General features: G+C 37.2%; 1 protein-coding gene across 1 annotated transcript in view; it reads right to left on the bottom strand.

The window, feature by feature from the left end:
* The window catches only part of TRPA1 (transient receptor potential cation channel subfamily A member 1), a 48,276-nt gene extending 27,181 nt beyond the window's left edge, over nt 1-21,095 (bottom strand). Inside the window, exons 1-12 of the mRNA XM_045560642.1 lie at nt 20,985-21,095; nt 16,679-16,838; nt 14,858-15,033; nt 11,190-11,297; nt 9,195-9,303; nt 8,861-9,006; nt 7,754-7,890; nt 4,774-4,822; nt 3,087-3,186; nt 2,329-2,429; nt 1,229-1,398; nt 978-1,142 (exon numbers count right to left, since the gene is read on the bottom strand). Coding sequence (XP_045416598.1) covers nt 978-1,142; nt 1,229-1,398; nt 2,329-2,429; nt 3,087-3,186; nt 4,774-4,822; nt 7,754-7,890; nt 8,861-9,006; nt 9,195-9,303; nt 11,190-11,297; nt 14,858-15,033; nt 16,679-16,838; nt 20,985-21,095 — 1,532 coding nt within the window. The remainder of the gene's footprint in view (nt 1-977; nt 1,143-1,228; nt 1,399-2,328; nt 2,430-3,086; nt 3,187-4,773; nt 4,823-7,753; nt 7,891-8,860; nt 9,007-9,194; nt 9,304-11,189; nt 11,298-14,857; nt 15,034-16,678; nt 16,839-20,984) is intronic.
* Between the last annotated feature and the right edge of the window lie 3,869 nt (nt 21,096-24,964).

The raw sequence follows: 24,964 nt of genomic DNA, 5'->3' as shown, positions 1-24,964 counted from the left end.
TTAGCAATGCTTTTCTGAATTAGACATAGAAAAAAATCCTGACACTATTTAATTTCAGTTCTAGTGAGCAGCTGTTTGAAGGTGTGAGAGCCAGCTCGCTGTTTCAGTTATGATGTAGCTGAATAACAACTGTGTGGCCTGGGTCCACTTGGGCCCCCTTTGCAGGTCTGCTGCTTGGTGTCCCCTTGTACGAGGGAAGGAACTGAGAAAGTACGCATTTTGCAACTCCATCACTAATTTGCATCAGTGTAGATCAGTACAGAAATGTGTTTTTGAGCATGAGCCTAATGAGCTCTTTGCTACCACCTCCATGAAATTAAAAGACAGATCAGTGCACCTCTATAAAATGTTTCCAGGTTTTTCCCCCATTCACAACAATGTCATTTAATTATGTCACGTATTTTATTAAGCTTACATATTTTAACTTGGTTTTCTTTCTTATATTAGAGTTCTTCTAATTATAATAAAGTTTAGGAATGTTTAATGTCTCCTGTTGTCACTTAAAGGGAGCTTTTTATGTCCATGATTCATCAGATTGAATAAAAAGTAGGGTCTTTGAACTTTACAGTTTTGTGTGTGTGTATGTATATGTCTATATGTACACGCGCACACACACACACACACACACACACAGCCACAGTTTGCATTTACATAGGAAGATGGCAGCATGATGAAGTAAAATATGAGGAGTTGTATTTCAAAGATTCTGAGAAATAGTCTGTACAAAGCCACTTATTCTGTGACCTTGAACAAGACTCTTCAACTCTGTAAACTTCAATGTCTTCATTTGTCAATTGGGAATAATACTGACTTCCATTTCAATATTTGAGAAGTTATATATGTTTTGAGTATTAAATAAGATGGATAAAAGTACTTAGTGAGATATACAGTTATAATAGATATCAAAGTTTAAGATATAACGGGAAAACAGCCTGAAATGGCTAAAGAGAATAAACATACCAATCATATATCCTCACCTGAGAAATAATGCACCTTTTTTCAGAAGAAGTTGAACTACTTTATCATGTCCATTTTTTGCTGCCAGGTGGAGAGGAGTCATTCCATGAAGATCACCTTCATTCAAAAGCCTTGTATCGCTGATATCTTGTAGGAGCCTCTGACAGGTATTGATACGCCCATAACTTGGAAAAAAATAGGTTTCATAGTTTCAAAGCAAATATTAAACAGAAAGAAGACATGCTCATATGTTGCATAGGCTGCCCCTTACCTGGCTGCAAAATGCAGGGGTGATTTCTTATCTTTGCTTTTGGAATGAATGGACACATTAAAGTCAAGTAGATTATTTACAGAGACAGGGACCCCCTCTCTACATGCATAATGTAGAGGAGTACACCCGTCATTGTCTTCATCCATTACCAGATCTTTAATAGGCTGCATCTGTGGGAAAAATTAATATTCTACATATAATTCTGCTATTATGCTAATATGATGTTTTTTAAACTATTCCATAGGACACTATTTTCCAGGAAGGGTCAATACGTATCCCTTGGGAGCAAAATGTAAATAACCTAAAGGGTACTACTAGAGTAAAATAAATGTGGATGGAGTTGAATGCTCTGTCTCCCTATAATATACCTTACCATATTAAAGCGTCTGAGACATCCTGCAAGTAGGAAAATGTACCTAATCCAGCATTTTCCAAACACTGGACCACAGCCCCTCCTTGTGTGCCTCCTCTCATTACCCCCACCAGTAACACCTAAGAGTTTAATGCTAATATGTTCTGTTAGTCAAAATGGGTGAGATATTAAAATTAGGTTTACATTATCTTTTATATGTATATTAAATAAAAAATGAATGACACATAAGTAGCTTAATTCAATCAACATTTTGTTGTTTTTAAAATATTCGAATACATATATTCTTGGTTATTAAAGACAGTGACAATATTAAAATCTATTTACTATGACAATGTGGTGTACTTCACATACATGTGATAGTCACTCAGTATTAGCTGGTGAATATAAATATGGGAATAATGCTTTTGACCTGTCAACAAGTCAAATATGCTGAGTAATTTTTCTTAATTGATGAAGAAAAACTCAATTTCCACTGACATGCAAATCATAATGATCAAAGTGAAGGAAATCAAACCACGAACGATGTATCCTTCTTAGAGGTGGTAGTTATCATCATCATCACCATCACCGTGTTGCAACTAAATATTCAATTATGTCTTTATTTTAAAACATTTTTAAAATTCCAGAATCAGCTTTCACAATAAGAAATATTATTATATAATAAAAACATCAATTTATTCTTTGTTGAACTCAACTCAGTTTATGAAAGTCCACAAATGTATATTACCTGCAGAAACTCAGGTTGCAAATTTTTTAATCCATGAGGTTGCTGTACAGTCAAATGCAAAAAATTACGCCCATAATGATCTTTTATGTCTACACGGGCACCTAAAAAAAGCACAATACAAATATAAATTCTAATTATTTATTTAAAGCATGGTCTATGGTGCATTTTCATCTTAATAAAAAATTTTTAATGAAAACCTTGACAATCTTTAATTTTCAGGAAATTTTATTTAGATGAGAAAACTAAACATCTTTTAAAATGGGTTTATGTTACTCTGTGTGTGTGTGAGTAGGGTAGAGAATACGTGACGCATGACATTAATATATGAGGCCTTACTCTTTAAAGCATAAAATGTGAATATGGAGGGATTCAAGATTAAGAAAGGAGGGTACGAGAGAAGGAAACCTTGCTTTTTTGTTATAATATCATAGCACCAGGTAGTATCTAGGATGGGGACAGTTACAGCACCTACACCACACAGGACTGACTCGTTGAGAGAAAGTTGACAAGATGTTCAGCAAAATGACTGGAGTATAATAAACACTTTATAAATGTTACCTGTTATTGTTCTGAAATTGTCTTTTAAAATATTGCTCCCTTACTGGACTGAAAATTATCTTAGACACAGAGACTATTCTGTTTATCTTTGTATTCATAGCACCTGGCCCAGTACCTGGCTCACAATAGATGGTTAATAAATATTTATCTAACCAAACTGAGTAGTAATCCCAAAGGCATGGCTTGGTCCCCCTTGGTACCTTTAGAGAGTAGCAAATTTACAATATTCCAAGATGCAGAAGCAGTTGCTAATATAAGTGGAGAGCGTCCTTCAGAATCGATACTATTAATATCTGCTCCCTAAAATAAAACAAGTCATTCAAGAAAGAGCTTACAAACAAATCAGCTTACATTGCAATCTCTAAATAATGTTATTTCATTGAGATAGAGTGTCTATATCATGGCTAGCGCTAACACATAAAATTAATTACAAAATTACTTGAAATGTCCCTATAATTTATATGTTGTAACATCAGAAATCAAGGCATTCTTTTGTAATTTCAACAATGAGATTATTCTCATGTTAGGCTTTTTACTGACATCTGGCAATAGCTGTATAATATACATATATATATATATATAATATTACCTAAACCATAAAAATAATATCCTTTGACCTAGAACAATGGTTTAGTCTCACTGTTAAAAATGAATCTTAAATGTCTATAATTTTAAGTCTTCCAAATTTATTGCATATGAGATTTAACAAACATTCACCAGAAACCATTCACTTTTTAAAAAATTGGCTTCATCTGAAATAGACAAACTGAAACAACTCAATTGAAATCATTCAAATCTCAAAGTAAAATTTTAGCATAACATTTATGTGAGAAAATTTGAATCTAAAAATCACATTATATGTACATATATTTTAAAAATGAATAAGTCAATATTAATGATTATGTGTTATAGTTATAATATTTGATGTGAGAAGAAATCAGAGGCTTTTTAAAATTTCCAGGAAAGAATTCTATACTTTGGACAGAGTAAGAAAAATAGCTTCAACTCTGTGGATATTTCCCTATTCTTCTGGGACCTGTTGAATATAAACAGTGATGGCAGCGGCATCCCCTTTGCACACTGTGTGGTGGTCAGTGAGTTGCTGCCACAGTTCTCTTGGCAGGTGAAGATATGGCTGCCTTGCAGGAAACCATGCATGGCATGAACTATGGTATACGATGAGTCTCTCCAGAATTCTTCTGTGTAAGAATCACAATTTCAGTAGCTGCTATAGATAACATACATGTTTAATAATGCAAATGGAACTATTAAATATATTCTTTGCTGATACGGTAGGGTTTAATAAATTCACCATATATTCATCTGGATAAAGAGCTTATTAAAATCTAACTCAAAACCTGGCTGATTCCATTTCTTAAGTGAAAAAGACCTTTGTTTGCACTTGTAATAAACTTTGGACAATATTTTTCAATTCCTCAGTTTTTCATTGTTTGAAAGGTGGCGCTAAGGCAGTTGGGGTGGAAGCTCCACCCACGTGCTGCCCATCCTGCCTCCACCTCAAAGCCACCAGGGCTGAAGAAGGCTGGGGGAGTCGCCCAGGCCCAGAGTCCCATAGCACCTACTCACAGGACATCGGAAGAGCTTGCCTTGCAAGGCATCCACAGACTCCCCACACTAAAAGCACTTAGACGGGTATCCAAAGTACACTTTGGCATTTCTAACTTCACAGTAATAAAGTTTGGCTGTTACATATTCACACACAATATATTCTATTTGCAAATGTGTCAATCATCCTTTTATAAGCTTCTTTTGCTGATAAGCAAGAAATTAAAATTTGCTTTGTGTTTGAAAATCCATAGCATGTAATTACATGGTTTTTCAACTATAAATAGTAATAAAAAATAAGCCAGTAAATGGAATAGTTACCGCTGAAATTAAGTAGTCTGCTAGTTCATGGTGATCAAATAACGAGGCTCTACAAAAAGAGAATTATAAACATTATAATTAAAGTACTATGGATGTAAATATAAAACCATAAAATAAAGCTACAAACTCATAAAGTGAATTTAACTCTTCATTGAATAACATGATGTCATGTTAGTGAATTAATAGCAACCTTTCAAAATTTATAATTGAATCTGATTAGGGTGATATTTTCAAAGTAATCTGGAGGACATTACATTAAGTGAAATAAGTCAGGCACAGAAAGACAAATATCACATGTTCTTAATAATATGTGGGAGCTAGAAAGAAAAATTGATCTCGTGGAGATAGGGAGTAGAATGATGGTTACCAGAGGCTGGGAAGGGTAGAGCGGAGGGGGGGATATAGAGGGATGGTTAATGGGTGCAGAAATATAGTTAGATAAACGGAATAAGATCTAGTGTTCAGTAGCACAATAGGGCAACTACAGTTAACAATAATTTATTGTATATTTCAAAATAATTGAAAGAGTGGAATTCGAATGTTCCTAATACGAAGAAATAATAAATGCTTGTGGTGATGGACACCAAAATTACCATGATTTGATCATTACACATTGTATCTTTGTATCAAAATATCACATGTACCCCATAAGATGTATAACTATTATGTATTTATAATTAAAAATAAAGAATGTTTTAAAAAACCAAATACATCACAAAATTTTCTTCCTCATCTTTTAGTAAACCTATTTCTTCCTGTATAATCATAATGAAGATGTTCTGAAGTGAACAGTAACATCTGTCCCAAGATATAAAAGACAAAACAAATGGGTGGTATCACCGAGATCACGGGGAATAACAACAGCTGCATGCAAGGTGTGCCTAACATTCACCTGCAGGGTTCAAAAAGCTCCCTCTTTGTGGGGCTCCTCTCTGGCAAAAGTTTACAAAGCAGCATTAGCTTTCCTGAGTTTTTATGAAGCCAAAAATCATTATGGAGAGAATTAAAGTCATTTTGGTATCATTTCACAGTCGTAAGGATAATGTTAATTAATGAAACAAAAGTTTCAAATGAAAACACCAGCATAACAAATGTTAATACTAATGATTTAAAACTTTGTTTCTTCTTGCAAATCTCATTTCTTTAAGATTCTCTCAGCTATTCTTGGCCCTTTGTATATAAATTTCAGAATCAGTTTGCTGATTCTCACCAAAGATCCACAAGAGGTTGCATTATATTTAAGATATATTAATTATACTTCATAATTTCAGGGAATAAATTATAACATTAAAGCCCCATTTTCCTAAAATAATTTCTTCTTAAGCATATTTATATATTAAGGCTGTGTTCTAAAGATACATTCTAACTATAACCAAATCATTGGGTTTCCAAATTGGCTAAACACTGGAATCAAAGATTTCTTAAAAATTGCTGAGACTTATCCCAGAGATGCTGATATAATCTATTGTATTAATTGGCAATGGGATTCTAACATGCAGCAGTTTGAGAATTGCTGGTCTAGAGGTGAGTCTATCTATTGAGTTTTTGTTTTATTTCAATTGCTCCTTACCTAATTTTTTTTTAGGGTTTCTAACTGGATCTTTTTCATATCACCAATCCTGGTCCTGGCTTCATAAATGCCAATATATTTCCTATGATCTTCTGCTATCTTCAGATATTTATTTTTACATAACAGATTATTCCCCCCCCCCTTTTTTTTCCTTGAGACAGAGTCTCTCTCTGTCACCCCGGTAGAGCGCAGTGGTGTCGTTGTAGTTCACTGCAAACTCACACTTCTGGGCTCAAGCAATCCTCCTGCCTCAGCCTCCTGAGTAGCTGGGACTACAGGTGTATGCCACAAATGCCTGGCTAATTTTTCCATTTTTAGTAGAGACAGGGTCTCGTTCTTGCTCAGGATGGTCTGGAACTCTTGAGCTCAAGTGATCCTCCCACCTCAGCCTCCCAGAGTGCTAGGGTTACAGGCGTGAGCCACTGTGCCCAGCCTTCCTTTAAGTTTTTGAAGGTCTCAAATATCTTTATTTTAAAATTCTTATCAAATTGCCCTATTATTTCTATTCCCTTAGAAATAAATTAGCCTTTTGTTGACTTTGTTGTTTTTTCTTATTAATTTTCCTTTATGCTACCAAATTTTAGTTTGTCAACTCATCCTAAGTGGGAAATCCTTTCTATTCATGCATATCCTATTGCAGCAGGTAGTTTTGCTTCAGCCTGCTCACAGCTGTGTGTGTGTGTGTGTGTGTGTGTGTGTGTGTGTGTGTGTGTGTGTGTGTGTAAGAGATACAAAGAGACTCATCTCAGCCACTCCTTTCACTCACATGGGGAACTTTCAATGCTTGTTTTCCCAAAGAAATTGAACTTACAGACTGCACTGCCTGTTTCCTATCCTAGCATCTAGTAAGCCTACAGTTTCAAACACTTTCCCTGATATGTATTTCTGCAAAATGCCACAGAAATTTTTCTTGTTTTGGTGACTGTGTTATAATTCCCTAAAACTATGTGTTTTGAAACCATTTATCTGTAATTGTGGGGTTAGCAGAAGGAATTACAGAGGGAAAGGTGGAATATCCATATATATCTGCTCTATTATTGTCATTAAAAATGAGAATAAGATACACGTGAGGAATTGAAACAGATTAGAAAGGGCTTGGAAAGTCTTGTATGTTGACTTCCTTAGCATACAGAAAATTAATCTTGAGCCTATACCCACTGGACTGAGAACCGATCTAGAATATGCCACTGAAGATTTCATTCTGAAATTTAATTGTTAGTAATATTCTACTCAAATTCCCAAGGAACACAAGAGATTCCAGTTGAACCACAGGGTCTTTGTTATCTCTGTTCTTTTCTTTTGAACTATGAATCTTTACTAGCACAACTAGTGCTGACTTTTTCTCTCAGTGTGTAATTTAACACAAGAAGACTAAAAATCTGTGTACAGAATGATAGGTAGGAAACTTGCCTGTGCAGCAGGGTCTCCTGATTTCCATCAACTGCATTAACGATATCGGTGCTACCAGAATAGGACGATATCATCAGTTTAACAATCTCAGTGGCTCCCTGGGTGGCAGCAAAATGAAGGGCCATACACCTCCCCTTCTGTAAAGAATTTTGATACCAGAATCAATGTTTCAATCCCAATCTAAGAAGATAACTTATATGCAGCGGTGAGTTTTGTCTTCCTAAGTTAATAAAACCAAGGAATCTCTGTCACATTTCAAATGAACAATAGTGATCAGTCTAATCTATTGAAAAGCATCAGTATAAATATCACAGATAACAACTGGGCATCCCTGGAATCTGACAGCTCTTGGCATATACTTCCACTATCATCATCAGGATGCCATTCTTCCTCCTAGGAGTATGAGAACCATGTCTGATTCATTGCTGTAGGAAACCCAGTGTATAAGGTGACTTCAGACCCCATACCAACAGTGGCAGCTCTTCTTTTCTATACTGAAGGCACTTAAGAGCAGTGTCCAGAAACCACACAGAATTAATAACCAATCCCCTCTTCCTCCAGAAAGCACAGGCCTTTGATGGGGAGCCTTTGATGTTGCTGCCCAAAACTCAGGGAAAAGGGCCAGAACTCTATACTTTTGGTCAGAAAGGCCTCATCTCAAGCACAGTCAACACTTTCACATAATATCCTTAGAAATTAGTTAAGTGGCCCTTAGTTTAAAAGATGACAACTCTTCAGAATAGAACTACAACCAAAGACATTCATGATTGGGACTTAATGTTCCTGGCTGACAACAGTAACATATTACCATCTTCTGAGGGTTGACTTTAACTCATTTAATGGCAGTTAAACTGTATATGTCATCTTTATTGTATCTATATTTGTGTCTGCAATGGCTTTTGGTAATTCTCAATATTCCTTACATAAATTGAAATTGGGGGGTTGAAATTTTCTCTTATTCTGCTTCTATATGAACAGAAGGAAATAATATCTATTTCTTATATGTACTTTCAATCTAAATTAACTGTCGAAGAGCTATAAAGCATTTTAGAAAATAATTTATGACAATTTTAAAATACAGGTGTCCTGTGGAATGCGAGCAATGACCTCCATCAGGTCTATGTGTGCACCATTGTCCAGGCACATTTTGATCATTTCCAAGTCGCCACTTTGAACGGCCATGTGGAGCGGGCTGGCTTTCCCATTATTCACAAAGTTAATGTGAAACTCTCGGTTGTATCCATGTTCTTCACCTGCAGAAGAAAACAACAGTCAAGACAACAAACATTTAAAATAAATAATAGCGAAGATTTTTAAAAGAAAGGGCATTTAGACTTACATAAAAGCCCATGTGTACATGTTATTAAATACTTTTCAAATGAATAGCATCCACCAGAGTAGGCTTCTTTATAGCATGTGATGTAGGAAAGCCTCTACTCACCAAACTTCAGTATTATTTCCATGCATTTTTTGGCACCTGAAAATGCAGCCTGGTGAACAGGGAAGCATCCCCATTTATTTGGTTTACATGACCTAGCTCCTTTGTTAAACTGGAAGAAAAGAAAGAAGAAAAAACAAAGTCCAATGATATATGTTAAATCTCAAACCACGAGGGTGAACAAGAATTTATGTGCCTCCCCCAGATCATTTCATTATCGTGTGCCCATGTAAAAATATATAGAAAGCTTCATATGATATGAAATCTAGGCAAGAAGATAATTTTGCACTAGGCCAAGATTATGAAATAGAGACATTTTATATCTTCCAAAGTGACAATGTAGACATAAAAATATCAATCTTGATAACCTAGCAAATAATGTCATCACAATTTTCAATGGGATTAATGAGATTTTTAAAAACATTATCATGACTTCTATATCCACTCTCAATTCCTTCTGCAAATAAAGTGATATTTCCCAGATATTTTTCCATTTATGTAAAATTAATAAACGAATATGCCAGCACACTAGTCAAACTATGAAAAACAGTCTTTTCACTACTGGAGGCTCTTTACTAAAAAGATGCTAAAAAACCTGAATGTTGCATTACCTTTTTCTCTGAGCCTATCATTTTTAACTACCATTTTCTATACATCACTGGACTTCAGTTTTGTTTTAAATACCTTTAATTATTACAAAAGAAAAGATCTGAAAAAGCAGAAAAGTGTGAAGAAGCAAATTCCACCTGTAATCTTGGCTTCTAAAGGCAGCATCAGTTTCTTTTATATATATAAAAGAAATATAAAATATATATTTTACATAATACATATACCTATATATATATATAAAGTTGTGTATCCAGAAATGGAAGATATTCTTCATAAAGGGTTACTCAAGATATTGTTAAGAAAAAGCTTTTTTGAACAATGTGATCATACAGTTTATACATAAATATTATATTTTCAAAGAAATAAGATTTTTAAAAATGTATATTGTTTTTGAAGGTGTTTTCAACTTTCTAATTTGTTCCAATTTTTTTTTTTTGGTTAATTTAAGGTTCTTTTTTCTAAATTCTTGGTTTGAGTGTTGTTAATGGTTATTTTTATTCTCCTAATTATTTATTCTCTTTTAGGCCCAATCATAACAACTTACAGAGTATGCACTTGTCCCTAAGTACATCTAGTAAATATGTTAAACCATATTTGTACAGTGTATTTCAATAGCAGGCAAATATTTCTTTCATTTTCCTGCTTTCTGGGATGGTGAAGAGGAAAATTCAAGTGGCAAAAATACAGAACCTGACCTGGATGACAGGCAACGGATTAAAGACTATTTGAAAGAAAGCTGTTTATTGGAATTCTAAATAGGAGCCCTGCCAGGAACAACAGGAGTCAGTCACTGAGACAGGCATCCGCAGCGTTTTACTGGACCACCCCAGGAAGCCCCACCAGGGAGAGAAGGCTGGCTCTGCTCTCAGAGACATGACGTGTGTAAGGACTTTAGTCATTAAATCACACAGAGTTCCAGTTTGAGAAGCCGTGGCAGCAGATCTTCTGGTCTTAGGAACAGGAGTGGCTGTGTTTGTTTCAGTTTTTATCCATGGGCCCATAAGTCTGCAATTGACTATATTCAGCTTTCCTTTGACTATCAGAAGCTCGGAGTCTTTACCAAAATACAGGCCATGATACTTTGTATTTTGTATTCTAACCTGACCACCCCTCATCTTAATTAAGATTAAGCCTCATCTTAATTTTTCCTGCCTATATTTTCTTTTCACTCCAATTTTCTCACACTTTCATTGCTTTACTGTCAGTCTTCTGTAAGCAATCTCAGATCCACTGAAGGGGTATGTACATATACAAAAACACAAAGAACTAATTTTTCTGATCTATTTTATATTTTGCTAAAGACAGAAACAAAAGAACTGTTGTAAATAACAATAATACATGTTGTATTCACGAAAAGACAAAGAATGCAAAAATGATTAATATACAAACCAAAATTTGCAGTGCTTCACTGTTATCTTTGGTGCATGCCATTAGCACAGCTGTGTTTCCATTTTCTCCTTCCAAATTAACATTAGTACTGCTATGCTCAGTCAAGACCTAAAAGTGGAGAATAATTGTCAAAAAGCTAAATTGCAGATTTGCAAGTAAGGTACTTGTCTTCCACCAGATTATAAGTTTGTAGATGCCAAGGATCATGTCTATTTGTCTTTTTTCATCCCTCTCTGACACAATCTAACACAAAAGCTTGCACACAGTGGTCACTAAATAAATTTCTCAAGTAGATGAAATAATGATTTCAATATCACATCAATTAAGGCACTATTGAGTTGTGGAATTAGAAACAGAATAAGAATTGTAGATACTAGTTAACATAGCTTCACTTAATACTTCTCACTCATTTGTCTTAAGTGAGCTATGTTAACTAATATTTTCGCCATTTAGCATGTGTGCAGGGGGGAGGAGGAAGGGAAGGAGGGGAGAAGGGAGAGAATGGTTTCTTTTTCCCCTCTACTCATTTTTCTTTTACCTAGATTACAAGCATTCTGGAAAATGTCAATAAAAACTCCATTCTCTTCAGGAAGAGAAATATAGTTTTTTGTAACAGTTTGATATAGCTTGACTCAATTGATTCAAACTTGGTCTGGAACAGAAACTTCTTCTACCATATAAGAAATTAGCATGCTGATATAATGGTCAAGTAACTTTTCTGATGGAATTTCATTGAAGACCTGTAACTTCCTCACCAATTAACTACCTGCTAATTATTGCCCCAAGAGTCTATACATCTTTAACCAGTCTTCATTTTTTATTAAATATAACCAAAATTATCTCATATAAATATCTTATCGAGAAGCCTTTGAATTTATCTATTAGAGGCCTTTCCTCTTACAGCAAGACTATGATAAAACTATGACATGTGCTTATAAAATAAGTTATTTTTAAAAATTTATTAAATAAGCTATTTCTTAAAAGCCTTGACTATACAACCTAATGCCAGAGCCACTTGTTAACAGCATGAACCCCAATATGTTAGCAAAGGATTCAGGCTTATTAATTAACTCTGCTCATGAAAGGAAATTAAACCAAGATTTCAGCACATAAGAACACACAGGGAAATTTCTGATGGATGCAGGGAAATGAGGACACAAGGTTCCTTCTGTGGACTTCAGGCACCTTCACATTCTGTCCTCACAAAGTCTAGGTTCACGTGTAAAATAACCTACCAAAGCCTACAAGAAGTGATTTTTCTTTCTTTGCCCTCTTAGAATCATAGATCATAGATCTGTAACATATATTAGACTGTTATTATTGTACTATCATAAGCACAATCTTTCAAAAGGTTGTGTTACATTATATGTGGCAGGGGTCCCAGAGAGACCAACTCAACTGTGCACCTACTTCAAACTCAGTCATGACCAGGCAAATCTGCAAGGTTCGGAGGTGAGCTCACCAGAGGTCCCTTTAATGAGAATCTAGGAAGCCCCATGGAAGGGTCAAACGTTTGGATACTTTAAAGTTAAGCCCCAAGGACTAAGGTCTGCAGGCCACCGAAAGACAGGGCTCCCCGAATCCCCAGGCCAACGTGGCCAAGGAAATACTATGCATATCATTGGTCGTCTGTGCAGGAACTTGAGGTGTTGCATGGAGGAAAATTTTTTATTTACAACCATAAGGCAGCGGGGCGAGGGTTGGGGGAAGGCTGGCGGAGCAGTGGTGGAGCAGCCTTCTAAACTGGCGAGGGCTGGGCAGGTGCAGGCCTGACCCCTGGGTGTCACTGGGAAAGGCAGGCAGGGAGGACTGCTATTGGCAAGCATGAAGGGAAATACTCTAAAACTCCTCCTCCTTCTTCTACTCTCATCATCTCTGGTGAACCAAAGTGGTTTGAAAATATTTTTAGACATAGTTACGGCTGGTAAGACCCAGTAAGAAAGAGACAAATTTTTTGCAACAGTTATTATATAACTCTTATAACCCTATTTTTCTTCTTGTTCTGGTTTCACCAGAAGCAAAATTTCTTTCATGTCGGCCTTCTAGTTTACAAATCAGTTATGAGTTTTAATTTTATTTTCTATTTCTATGTGATATCTCCCTCTCTGTATTTGTTAGTCTGAAGATTTCTTCCTTCTAATTAACGAGAGTCTTCCAACTGTTACCTGCCTTTGAATTCCCAAATCACACATTCAGAGCCCATATTAATTAAGTTAATGGGCATTTGTTTCTGAAAAGAGCCTTCAGAGGAAGCACCAAGAGCTCCATGAGGATATGTGCCATCTCTGGGGGACTCCCTGCAGTTACTAGTGGCCCAACCCAGATGATATGGAAGGGGCACTTGGCTCACGAATAATGCAGATATTAAAAAGAAAAACCAGCCTGTTCCCAGAGGCCTTTCTAGTAACCTCCTTGGGGGCTGCCTTGACTCATTGTCATAGGTTCTGATATTTCGGCTCTCCCTTTCTCCTTCAGCCAGAACTCCCATTCACCCATTCATTCATTCATTCATTCATTCAACAGCCATCATTTACCAGCAGTGCTGAGGACTGGAGGTGTTTAGATTAGTAAGACACAGCCCCTCCTTCAAGGACAGCCAGCCACAGGCGAGAAAAGCACAGGAATATCTGACTCCAATATCATGTGCTAAGAACTGCGATGGAGCCGTACACAAGGAACAGTCAGAGAGCCGAAAGGGGCTCCTCTCACACCCTCTGTGCCAGGCTTAAAGGAGCCAAGGTCTCAGAGGGCTGAGAGAAAGGTTTTTGGACTAAAGCGAACTTGAGACTCATGGATCTCCTTGGTGATTTACAGACAATTAGGTTTTGTTGTGGCTTACCACAATAGCAAATCATTATTTGCAATACTGTTTTACAGGAAAACTTATCATAAATTCCAAATAGCCTGTCTTAGAAATGAACTTCTGGAACATGATCCATTTGTAAATTGCGTTGTTCTTTAGGTAAGCACGCTTGTTTTCTAGTGTGTCTGTGAGACTCCTGAGATGTAGTTTAAAAGCCATGGCCTAAATCTTACCCTTGAGGTATTTACCAGGGTTTCCTTTTTTTGACCAAACTTACTCTCAAACCTTGAAAAACAATAAGAAATTTCCCAATAGTATCATTATGTCTTACGCTAACTAATCTCTCTGACAAAAACAACAAATTATTATTATGTTTTCTGTTTTCACTGAGGCATTGATTACCTTCTTCCTTTTAGTCATAAATCAGTCAGGTAAAAATGATAAAGCCTGAATTTGGAAACATAAAGATGAGAACAAAACTCCTATATCTTTGCTTTCACCGGTAATGCAACATTAAGCAAGTTATTCCATTCTATCTGGGCCTCAGTGCACTCAGCTATGAAATGGAAATACTAATATTAATAGTCTTCCTTCATAGTGGGTTTTTTAAAATGAGGATTTCATAAATTAAACCATACAAAACTATTAGAAAAATGCTTGGTAAATAAGAACTACTCAATAAAAATAGGACTATCATCAACATCATCATCGTCAGTTGAGGAGAAGTAAAGCAACCATCGTAATCATTACATCTGGTTTACCCCGGCAGCTTAGGGCAGCCATTCCAGCCCAGTACAGAGGGCCAGACCTGGGAGCCAGCCCCTGCTCCGATGATCAGGGCCCCACGAGCCAGCAGCACCCTCACCTTGACCACCTCGTTGTGCATAGCCTGCACAGCCACGTGGAGGGCCGCCATCATGGCGAAGTTTCGAAGGTTCGGGTTTGCTCCTTTGCTGAGAAGAAACTTAACGCTTTCGACCTGGTTTTTTTCTGCAGCCCAGTGCAGAGGGGTATTCCCGTAATCATCCATTACATTCAGCACTAGAAAAAGATACCAAAATATAGATTAAATTTTGCTGGGACTGTATCCAATACCTCCTGAGTGCCTACTCACTTCAAAACTCAGTGCTAAGTGTGACTATAATCAGCTGCATCTTCTTTACAAAAAGATACAGCTTCTGTTCTCATGTGACATGAGCCGTCTAAAGGGCACCTGTCAACAATAAACAGAAGCATGGCACTGACTTTGCCAACTGAGTTAAATTTCTATCAAGAACCTTCATAAGAAATAGCACCTATTGTTGCATGTTTTTATGCGTATATGGATTTTGGGATTGTGATAAAATACCAAGATTATGTAGAAGCAAGAACTATGTGCCAGGCACTCTACAACGTTGCACATGACCATTATTTCACTCAAGCCTCCGACAGCCCACAAGCTACCACCATGACCAATTTTCAGAAAGATGAAGATGCTGAGGCCTAGAGAGGCTAACAGTCTTGCCCACATCACACGGCAAGTAAGGAGGTGTGAAAGTTACCTGACCTCTTTGAACTTCAGCTGTCTCATATTCAAATTTAGTATGATAAATAAACTTTAAAAAACCCGTACATACATCTATCTACACACATGCACATACACGCACATGCACACAAACACACATCCCTTGCAATGTTCCTGGGAGAATAACACTAAATCATGTCTTTAAAGATCTTAGCAGAATGCCTGGCCAATAGCAATGGTTCAAAAAACGTTAACAGGAAAAAGAAACACCGCTAATAAACCACAAGCCTAGAATTCAAGCTAGAACCCCTGACGCACACATGGTTTGCACACATTTCTATAATGCAATTTGTAGCACTATTTTCCCTGTGAGCTCAGCATAAGAATAACAAGTCTTTTCATCCTGCAGTGTCCTATGGCTATTCTAAAATAGATACAGCTGTCCACTTTACCAACCATTTAAATTAGCAGCAGTATATCTTTATGTCTGGGGTAGGAGAAAAAGTATTTGCTCATAAATATGATTTGGGGATCACCTATGATACTTGGAACCAGGCGGGCATGTTTTCTGTTTCTTTCCTTTTTAAAAGTTTCTCTCTCCACTATCTCCTTTCATTCATCCAAGTGCCTCATTCTCAACAACACACATACACACCACATCCCCAAGAAGCACACATACCCTCACGCACCTCTCTTGACCATCCTGTCTGATCAAGACAAGTCACTCCATTCTTCGTTCTGTTTGGCACCAAACTTAGACAGGGACTTATACTTACAAACTGCCATTCACTAATTAAAGTTTGGCTTTTATCTTCACCACTTTTCAGAAATCATCTTTACAAAGGTCAGTGGGGCCTTCGAATGTAAGGGCTTTATTCTGATCTCCTTCCTATTTGGTCTCCTTGTGGGAGCTGGTCCTTCTAACTTACCTGTGCCAGGAACATCTCCCTTGGCTTTTGCATCATCGATGTCTTATCCATCATTCTCTTCATTCTTTTTCTGGCATTTCCTCTGCCACCTGCCTCTCAATGTTGGTACTCTACCCTTGGCTACCAGTTAGTAATTTTAAGGCCTTTTATAATTGGCACTAATCTACCCTTCAGAATCACTTCATACCACTCTTTCCAATGAATCTAATGGGACGAAAGATTTATGGAACACTCATTGTAGTGTATTTTTTACCTTCACAAGAGGAATCATTGATGATCATGTTCATCAGCTCAACTTGACCTTCAGCTGCAGCATGATGCAAAGAGGAGGCATTTGTATCATATTTGCCATTTAATCTCTTTTGTTTCTGGATAAAGTTTTGTAACCTACACGCATTTCCTTCAAAAACCACCTAGAGGTACATAGAAAAGTGTTACACCAAACAAGCATATGCAAAGCTTATAAATATAAAGTTAATCCTTTCATAGCTTTAAAAAGTTTATTATCCAAGACTATTTACCATGCTTATAATAAGGTAAACATTTTTCTTGAAAACACAAAATGCTTATAAAGAAGGTATAAGCAAATGTCTAAACATTGATCAATACATTATGTCCATGTTTTTATTTTCTGATCACAAACTTGTCTATGCTGTAGAAATAAAGGCCTTCTTCCTTCCCTTGTTCCCCATCCACCTAGCTTCCTGAAGCCCTCTTAAAGTGCCCCTCCTCTAGCAGGCCCTCCTGATAGCTCTAGCAGGCCATCTTCAGCCCAGCCCCCCCCCTCATTTCCCTCAAGTTCACAGTGGAGTTTTCCAGATGCCACAAGATGTGTGGTGACCTCACAGCACTAACAGTTACTGGAATGCATGCTGTGTCTTGTGCTTTAAAATATTCCTCCACTGTCATTTCCAATAGGATAAATATTGGTAGCTATAACTCACATAAGCAAGCACTCTTCAGGATCCTTGATCATGTTTAAGTTTAAAAGGGTTCTGAGACAAAAAGTTTGAGAAAAAGTCTCCAGTTCTTTCTTAATCTCTTATTTTACACGCTGTTGCTAAATGTGTATTACCGATTGAATACTTATCTTTCCATGATACTTTCATACGTGCAAATAATTTTTCCAGAGAGGGTAGAAAGGAAAGAAGGATAGGAGGGAAGGAGGGAGAAAATAAGAAAAGAAGAGAGAAAGGGAGACAGGAAGGAGAAACCAGAGCTCTCACAGAGCAGCAGGTCAGGCCACATGGACTATTATATACACCAGAATTTCCCCAGATTATCTGATGAATTTTAATTCCCCAGAGGCTTAAAAAATCAACGTTAAAAATAAGAAAAATTAAAAGAACCTCATTCCAGCCCTATGGCAATATATAGACTAAAATTATTTCTCAATGTTCCTTTCAGTTTTGCAAATATGTGATCAAATGATACATTTGCCTGAAATTTTTCCAAAGCTATTTCTTAGCAAATATTTCATCACGTGGAGCAAAAGGAAAACATACTATAAAGACAGTAGCTTTTCATGGAAACCACTGTGAAATGACCATTTTCTGAAAATGTAAAAATCTTCAAATAGTAGTAAATGGCCTAGATACTTTCTTTAATTCTACATTTGACCATGACTGGTCACATTTGCCATATGATAATATATATGTGTTGAAACTCTTAAGTTGTGATTTTAAAGATAACCAGAGCATTTCTCACTACTGTAAAGAAAATCAATTAAAATGAAGTGTTAAAGTACTTAATGTATTTTAATATAGTTAATAAAGAATTTAGCATATTAGGATTCATTCAGTAAGTCAGGTTGAAATAAATAAAACTTAACCTCTTAAAATTTTGAACTTTGGTTTTTGCTTCTGTTACCACAGAATAGTACCTAAAAGTCCCTCTTCTATGATAGTCTTTTAAATATAGATGTGTCACTTTTTAACTAAAAAACTGACTTCTACATATGCTATTTATATGATAGCTCTAGTGACTGCAGGATATGACATTTAGCATCCAACTATGTCCAAATTTTTACATAGTCAGTATTAAATTAAAAATGGGCTTCTTGAAGAAATAAGCTGTTTCTCAATGTCTCTCCCTATCAAAGAAAGTATTTACCTAAATCCATTCAGAAGCATTTTAGCACTTGAATTTGTTATATTCTTCAGGTGGTAATAAAGGGGTTACACTGCCCACTCCTCAGTGCCAGAAAGAGCACAGGGTCTGTTCAGGATGTGCTATCAACACAAACCCATTCCACACTCTTTAGAGGAAGTACTAGGTTCAGAAACTCACAAGGTACTACTGAATTCACAATGAACAAACAGCAGCTAAATATTTTATATGAGAATATCAGTTGTGCTAAACAGTGTCAATTTAGTACCTGACATATTGTCAGGTTTTGTGTGACAGTCCTAAAAGCCAAGGATGTCATTTAGACAAATTATTATACATTCAGTGTAGTTTCCTGTTGTTGCAGAATTACTTCATATTCTTTTTGATTTTGAACTATATGATTAGATTCAGAACATAATAGACTAGATCACTTTTAGAGAAGCTAATTCTAACTAAGCCCTTTAAAGCAGAGATATCAAATACATTTGCTTTAGGTTGATTTAATGAAATACATATAAGCAGTGATGGGCAAAAAAAGAAGGAAATTAAGGTGAAAGATTATAACAAATGAAAGGTCAAATGCCAACATATGAAATATATTATATGTCATATCTTTTATATTGTGAAGCTACGAAAAAATCGCTAGAGTTCAAAAGCCTTCACATGTTGCTTTGTAATAAGTCTAACCATGGGGATTTTTATGAAATGATCCCGAATTACTGCAGTTAATAAAATAAAATATATAAATCCCTCAATCTACAAGCCCTAATGTAGCTTCTAAAAGCCTTAAGTAACATAAGTGGCTCTACTTAGGCAATAAAACTAAATAAACACAATTAAAGAAAAACATGAAGCAAAATAAGTTTGAGACTTTGAGCTACAGAAATCCCTCAGCAAATGTCTCTAGAAAAACCAAACCACCTGGGTGATTTTTGAAATTTTAAAATTTCTTCCTGTCCAATATAAATTGTAAGACTGTCCTAGTGGCTGAAATCCAGTCCTGACTCAGCTCTTTAGAGAAGCCAAATGGCATCAGTTAACATGCTAATATTAAGGAGAAAAAAAATGTCTGTGATCAACCTGAATATGCAGACTCACCTTGGGCTTGTTGGTGTGTGTGATTTATCACACGTGCCTGACTCACATACATGATTGGCAACAGTGACAATTTGTGCAACCTGTTTAGATAGCAATTTGGCAATTTCTACTAAAATTAAAGCTGCACATACCTCTCGACCCTGCCAGGACTTTAACATACAGACATACCTACACAGGTATGAATGGATGGGCAGAGAAGCCACATTTACACTCACAGACACAATCATGTGTGTAACAGCAAAACAAAACGGAAACAAAAACAGCCTAAGTGTCCATCAGTGCTGGACTGGCTCAAAAAATCATGACACATTCATAAAATGGAATACTATGAAGCTTCCAAAAAAGCTAGGTATAGCTCCAAGTGCTAATTTGAACAGTATTCTAAAATATATTTTGTGAGTAAATCAAAGTGGAAATCTCTGCTACTTCATACTTCCATAAATAATTTTTAAAAGATATATGAACATATGTGTATGTGTAGAAGCACTTTTTTCCTGGAAAATACATACTGCAAACATGGTTCCACTGTGGAAAGAGATTTGTCATGGGGGGTTGGAGAGAATTTTTAATGACATCTCAACGTTTCAAAAGAGACCTTTCCTCCTGCTGGCAATCTGAGGAAATCAGTGGTGGGTTTTGAGAACCCAACAGCCTCTCTATGCCTCAGACTAGGCCATCAGGCCCTGTGCTGCCTTAGGTCACACTGGAGAACTGTATAAGGAACAGAAGCCCCCAGCCAGCCCTTAGCGTCCCCAGGAGACCACTCTCCCATCCTCAGAGAGTCTCATCTAACAGTGTTTCCTGACGCCCCCACTCCCTGGAAGAGGAATTCACTAGTCCTACCTGCGTTTTGCCAGGGCATTCTCTGTAACGCTTCATTCGCAGGCGTTGGTTTCTCCGTGTCAGTCTATTAGTCAAGAACGTTTCTCTACCAAGCACCTCTTGCCTGAACAGCTATCCGGGGACTACCGGACACGCTGTGTGGCTACAAACGAAATCTACAAAAAGGTCCCTGTGAAACAGCACACACTCCAGATCGTCCTGATTTTAGGCAATTGCCTAATTGTACCGAATGCCACAGGTACTTTTTGAGTAGGTCTCCCCGGACTGCAGTTGCCCATTCAGGAGCAAGAACAGGTTGAACAAACAAGCAAGCAAACAAAAGGGACAAAGCAGGCACGGTATGGGCGTGTTATCAGCGTGGCTCCCCACGTCGCGAGGTCTACTCTTGGAAAGTGCACACAGCCCTAAGCAAACACCCCGCTGGCCTCTCCCAGCTTCCTACTTCGCGTCCTCGCATCCAAGGGCTGTCCCAAGGGAACTGGGTCTCCACCACCCATCGCCCAGGGTACCTTAAGCGACTCCTTGCAGCCGTCCATGTCGTCCTGCACGCCCTGGTAGGCATAGTCTTGGGGCTCCTTCTGCTCGCCAGGGCGCAAAATCTTCCTCAGGCTGCGCTTCATTGACCCCACCCCTGGCGCCACCTGGTGCAGCTGCTCCCCACGTGCGCCGGCACCTGCGGCGAGAGAGCGCGGTGGGCGGCACGGGCGGCGGGGCGCTTCCCGGGCTGCGGGAAAGCCAGCGCTGTGGGAAGCCCAGGAGAACTTCTGGAAGGAGTTCCCTGCCTTGGGCTACTTGTAGCGCGGGAAGGAGGCGGGGCACAGGAAGGAGGCAGAAACACAAACCTCGTGTCCGCCAGCGGACTCGCCCCAAAGGGGAACATGTGACTTGTGACTTGCCTGTCTCCGCTGTCCCCGCAGCAGCAGCCCCAGCGCGCTCGCTGAGTCAAGGGTGTCAGGTCGGGATGGGTGCAGCGAATTTGTTATAATGAAAACACCAAGAGGTGTGTGTGTGTGTGTGTGTGTGTGTGTGTGTGTGTGTGTGTGTGTGTGTGTGTGTGTGTGTAAAGAGAGAGGAAGAAGGAATGCGAGAATAACTGGGCACATTAGGAAGATTTTTAATTTTCAGGATTTTTTTCTCCAACCTTTAAAGCCTATGGACCTGTCTTCCCATGTCCGCCTCCTTTTGGGGGCCTCTTGGATTTGGAAATAATGTTTTTAGCAAAACTTCTGTTTCCAGACATTTGGGAGAATGGTTAAGTCCTAGCACTGGCTCGAGGGACTAGATTAAGTCCCTGGGACTCTCAGGGCCCATTTCCTGTGGCAAATCATATTGATCTGCCTCGTGCTTTGGTGTTTAAGAATGGTTAATTAAAATGACAGTCAAGTTAAACATAAGCGGGTAGTGACTGATGTAAGCTTGTTTGCCCTCAGCTTTGTTTGAGAGACTTCATGGGCCCCTGCTGCGTTTGTTAATTGACAGCATAGGTATTAATTTTGTAGAGTAAAAGGTGTTCCCTTTGATTTGAAGAGGCTACTTCTACTTTTATGTACAGCCAGGGCAGCTTCTGAAACTGTTGCCAGGATATCTAAGCTGCAGGGCCAGAAAGCAAGAAAACCTCTTTCTGAGGCTGATTATACTTTGCACAGGACTGAACATAGTTTTGACAGTCTTTTTGCTTTGACAAGTTGTGTTTCTTGAAGCCCTGGATTGTCATAGTCACCTGGCTATTTCCAGTGCCTAACACAAGACCCGCATGGATCCAGGGCCTGGCATAGAGCTGATGCTCAGTAATGGTTTGTGAACTTCCTGACCTAGGGGCTCCAGTGGGCTGAACTTAGGGGTAGGCAGAGTGGTCATGGTGATATTGAGGAACCATGAAAGATCCTCTACAATCTTCCAATGCATGTGGCAGATTGCCATCAATGCTACCCCTGGAGTGGAATTCCTTGGAAGGATAATGTCAAATGTGTCACATCATGAATCTGTGAGTGTGGCTTGCTGAAAGCTTGGTGAAGGATACAAATGTTCAGCTTCAGCCCTGCACACTTTCCCACCAGCATCTATGTTCAGAGAGTGCAGAACAGGGATCAGCTGCATACCTTGCTACGATTTAGCTGAAGTAGGTAATGCAGTTGGAAAAACCAGTAAAGAATCAAAGGGATGAGGAAAGAGAATAACTTTCACTGAGCCACTGGTTGGTATCTACCTGGCATTTTACATACACCAGGTTCATGTTTTAGAATGGAAATGCCTCATAAGAATATTAAGACTTTTTATTTGTTATTATGAATTACTTTGATCAATTGCTTTTCTCCCAACACTCAGCTGAAAATGGTCACTAAGGCAAAAAGGGAATAAAAGGGGTCATTTTGGAAACTGAGGCAGAGGGTGTGTCATGGTCACAAGAGCCAGATGGCCCTGTTGGCCCTGGGAGAGGGATGTGGGGGCCAGGGAATTCCAGCCTAAAGCACGTATTCTTTTTAACTTGCCTTCTCCAGCTTTAACACTGAAAAAGATGGATGGTTGGCGTTATAGATCTGAATATTTTTTCCTGCTTTCTGCTTGTAAAAACAGAGGGATTAAATATTAATTAATTTTTTTATATTTTGCTGGACTTGTCCATTTTAGGCGCTCTTTAGGCAGTGTCATCCTAAGACCTCTCAGGAATTCCCATGACTGCTTCTTATTAATTGTTAAATTATTTCCTAGCCATAAAAAATGATCTCTTTCATAAAGCTGCCCTTTTAAATTACTGCAAATCCTGGTCTTAAAATGCATAATGTAGTTAGGAACAGGATGGTATCCAGCCATTTACGACTAGGATCTTATTACTTTTGAAGTTTAATTATTGATGAATAGTAATAAAATGCAGTGTTTTTATACCAATTATAATTTTAACATAAGGATAATTATTAAATTATTAAAGAAAATAAGCCTTCTTAGAAATTTCCTGAAGGTAATTTTTATTATTAAATTATGTTTTGATATTACATAGGACCATATTCAAGAAAATTAAAAGTAATAATAAGTGATTTTATTTGAATTCTCAGGGAAAACATAGTTATATGCATATATACGTGTAATAACTTTTTACAAAAAATCCAAATTACCAAAAATTATCTTTATTTTGTTCCCTAAATTAAAACAAAGTTTTTATTTACACATTAATTACAAAAAATTTTTCAAGCCATCAATCCAAATGTATTATTAGTACCAGTCACCGAAGGGAAAACTGCTTGGTTACCTTAAGTGCCTTAACTCAATAATATAATGAAAAGGGGCCTAATAAAAATACTAAGGAATACAAAATAGCATCTTTTCCAAAAACATATAAAGTTCACCCATATTAAGTATGCAGTTTGATGATTTTTAGTAAATTTATGCAATTATGCCATTATCTGTATAATCTTATTTTAGAATACTTCCATCCATCCAGTTAGCTTCTGCTAAAATGCAGTCATTCCACTTTCCCACTCATAGCCCTAAGCAACCTTTGATCTGTCTCTATAGCATAGTTTCTGTCTCTATAGTTTAGCCTTTTCCAGAAATTTCGGATACATGGAGTAATACAGTATGTACTCTTTTACATGTGGCTTCTTTTGCCTAGCATAATGCACTTGAGATTTCACCCATGTTGTAGTGTGTCATCAGTACACTACATACTACTTAATGCTCAATAGTATTCCGTTGTATGGATATACCTTATTTTCTTTATCCATTTACCAGTTGATAGATATTTGGATTATTTCCAATTTTGGTCTACTATAAATAATGCTTCTATTGTAAGAAATGCTGAACATTTTCAAATAAACCTTTTTGTGGACGTATATTTTGCATTTCTCTTGTTTAGAAATTTCTTGATGAATTTTTATTAAATTCTTTTGCCTCTTTTTAAATTAGATTGTCTTTTTACTATTGTGTTGTAAGAGTTCTTTATTCTAAATACAAGTCTTTTATCAGGTAAATAATTTGAAAATATTTTTTCAGAGTCTGTGGCTTCTCTTTATTTTTTTAATAATGTCTTCTGAAAAGCAAACTTTTTAATTTTGATAAAAGTCCAATTTCTTAATTTTTTCCGGACTGTGCTTTGTATGTCATATGTAGAAATTTTTGCCTCTACCAAGATTAAAAAGTTTCTTTTCAATGTTTTCTTCTAGAAGTTTTAGCTCTTATTAATACATAGATCAATTTTGAGTTAATTTTTGAGTAGGCTGTGAGGTAGAGGTCTAAGTTCATTTTTATAGTATATGGATACACAACTGTTACCAATTGTTGAAAAAACTATACTTTCCTCATAGAATTGCCTTGGAACTATTGAAAAAAATCAGTCCACTATAAATATAAGGGTTTGTTTCTAGACTATTCTAGTCCATTGATCAAAATCTGTCTGTTTAAGCCAATGCCACATAGCCTTCATATTGTGGCTTCATAGTAAATTTGGAAATCAAACAACGTGGTGGTTAATTTCTGGTGTCAGCTTGACTGGATT

This window comes from Lemur catta, chromosome 9 (assembly GCF_020740605.2).
Source record: "Lemur catta isolate mLemCat1 chromosome 9, mLemCat1.pri, whole genome shotgun sequence".
NCBI lineage: Eukaryota > Metazoa > Chordata > Mammalia > Primates > Lemuridae > Lemur > Lemur catta.
The sequence above is the reverse complement of the archived record's forward strand: the minus strand, read 5'-3'. Positions and strand labels throughout refer to the sequence as shown.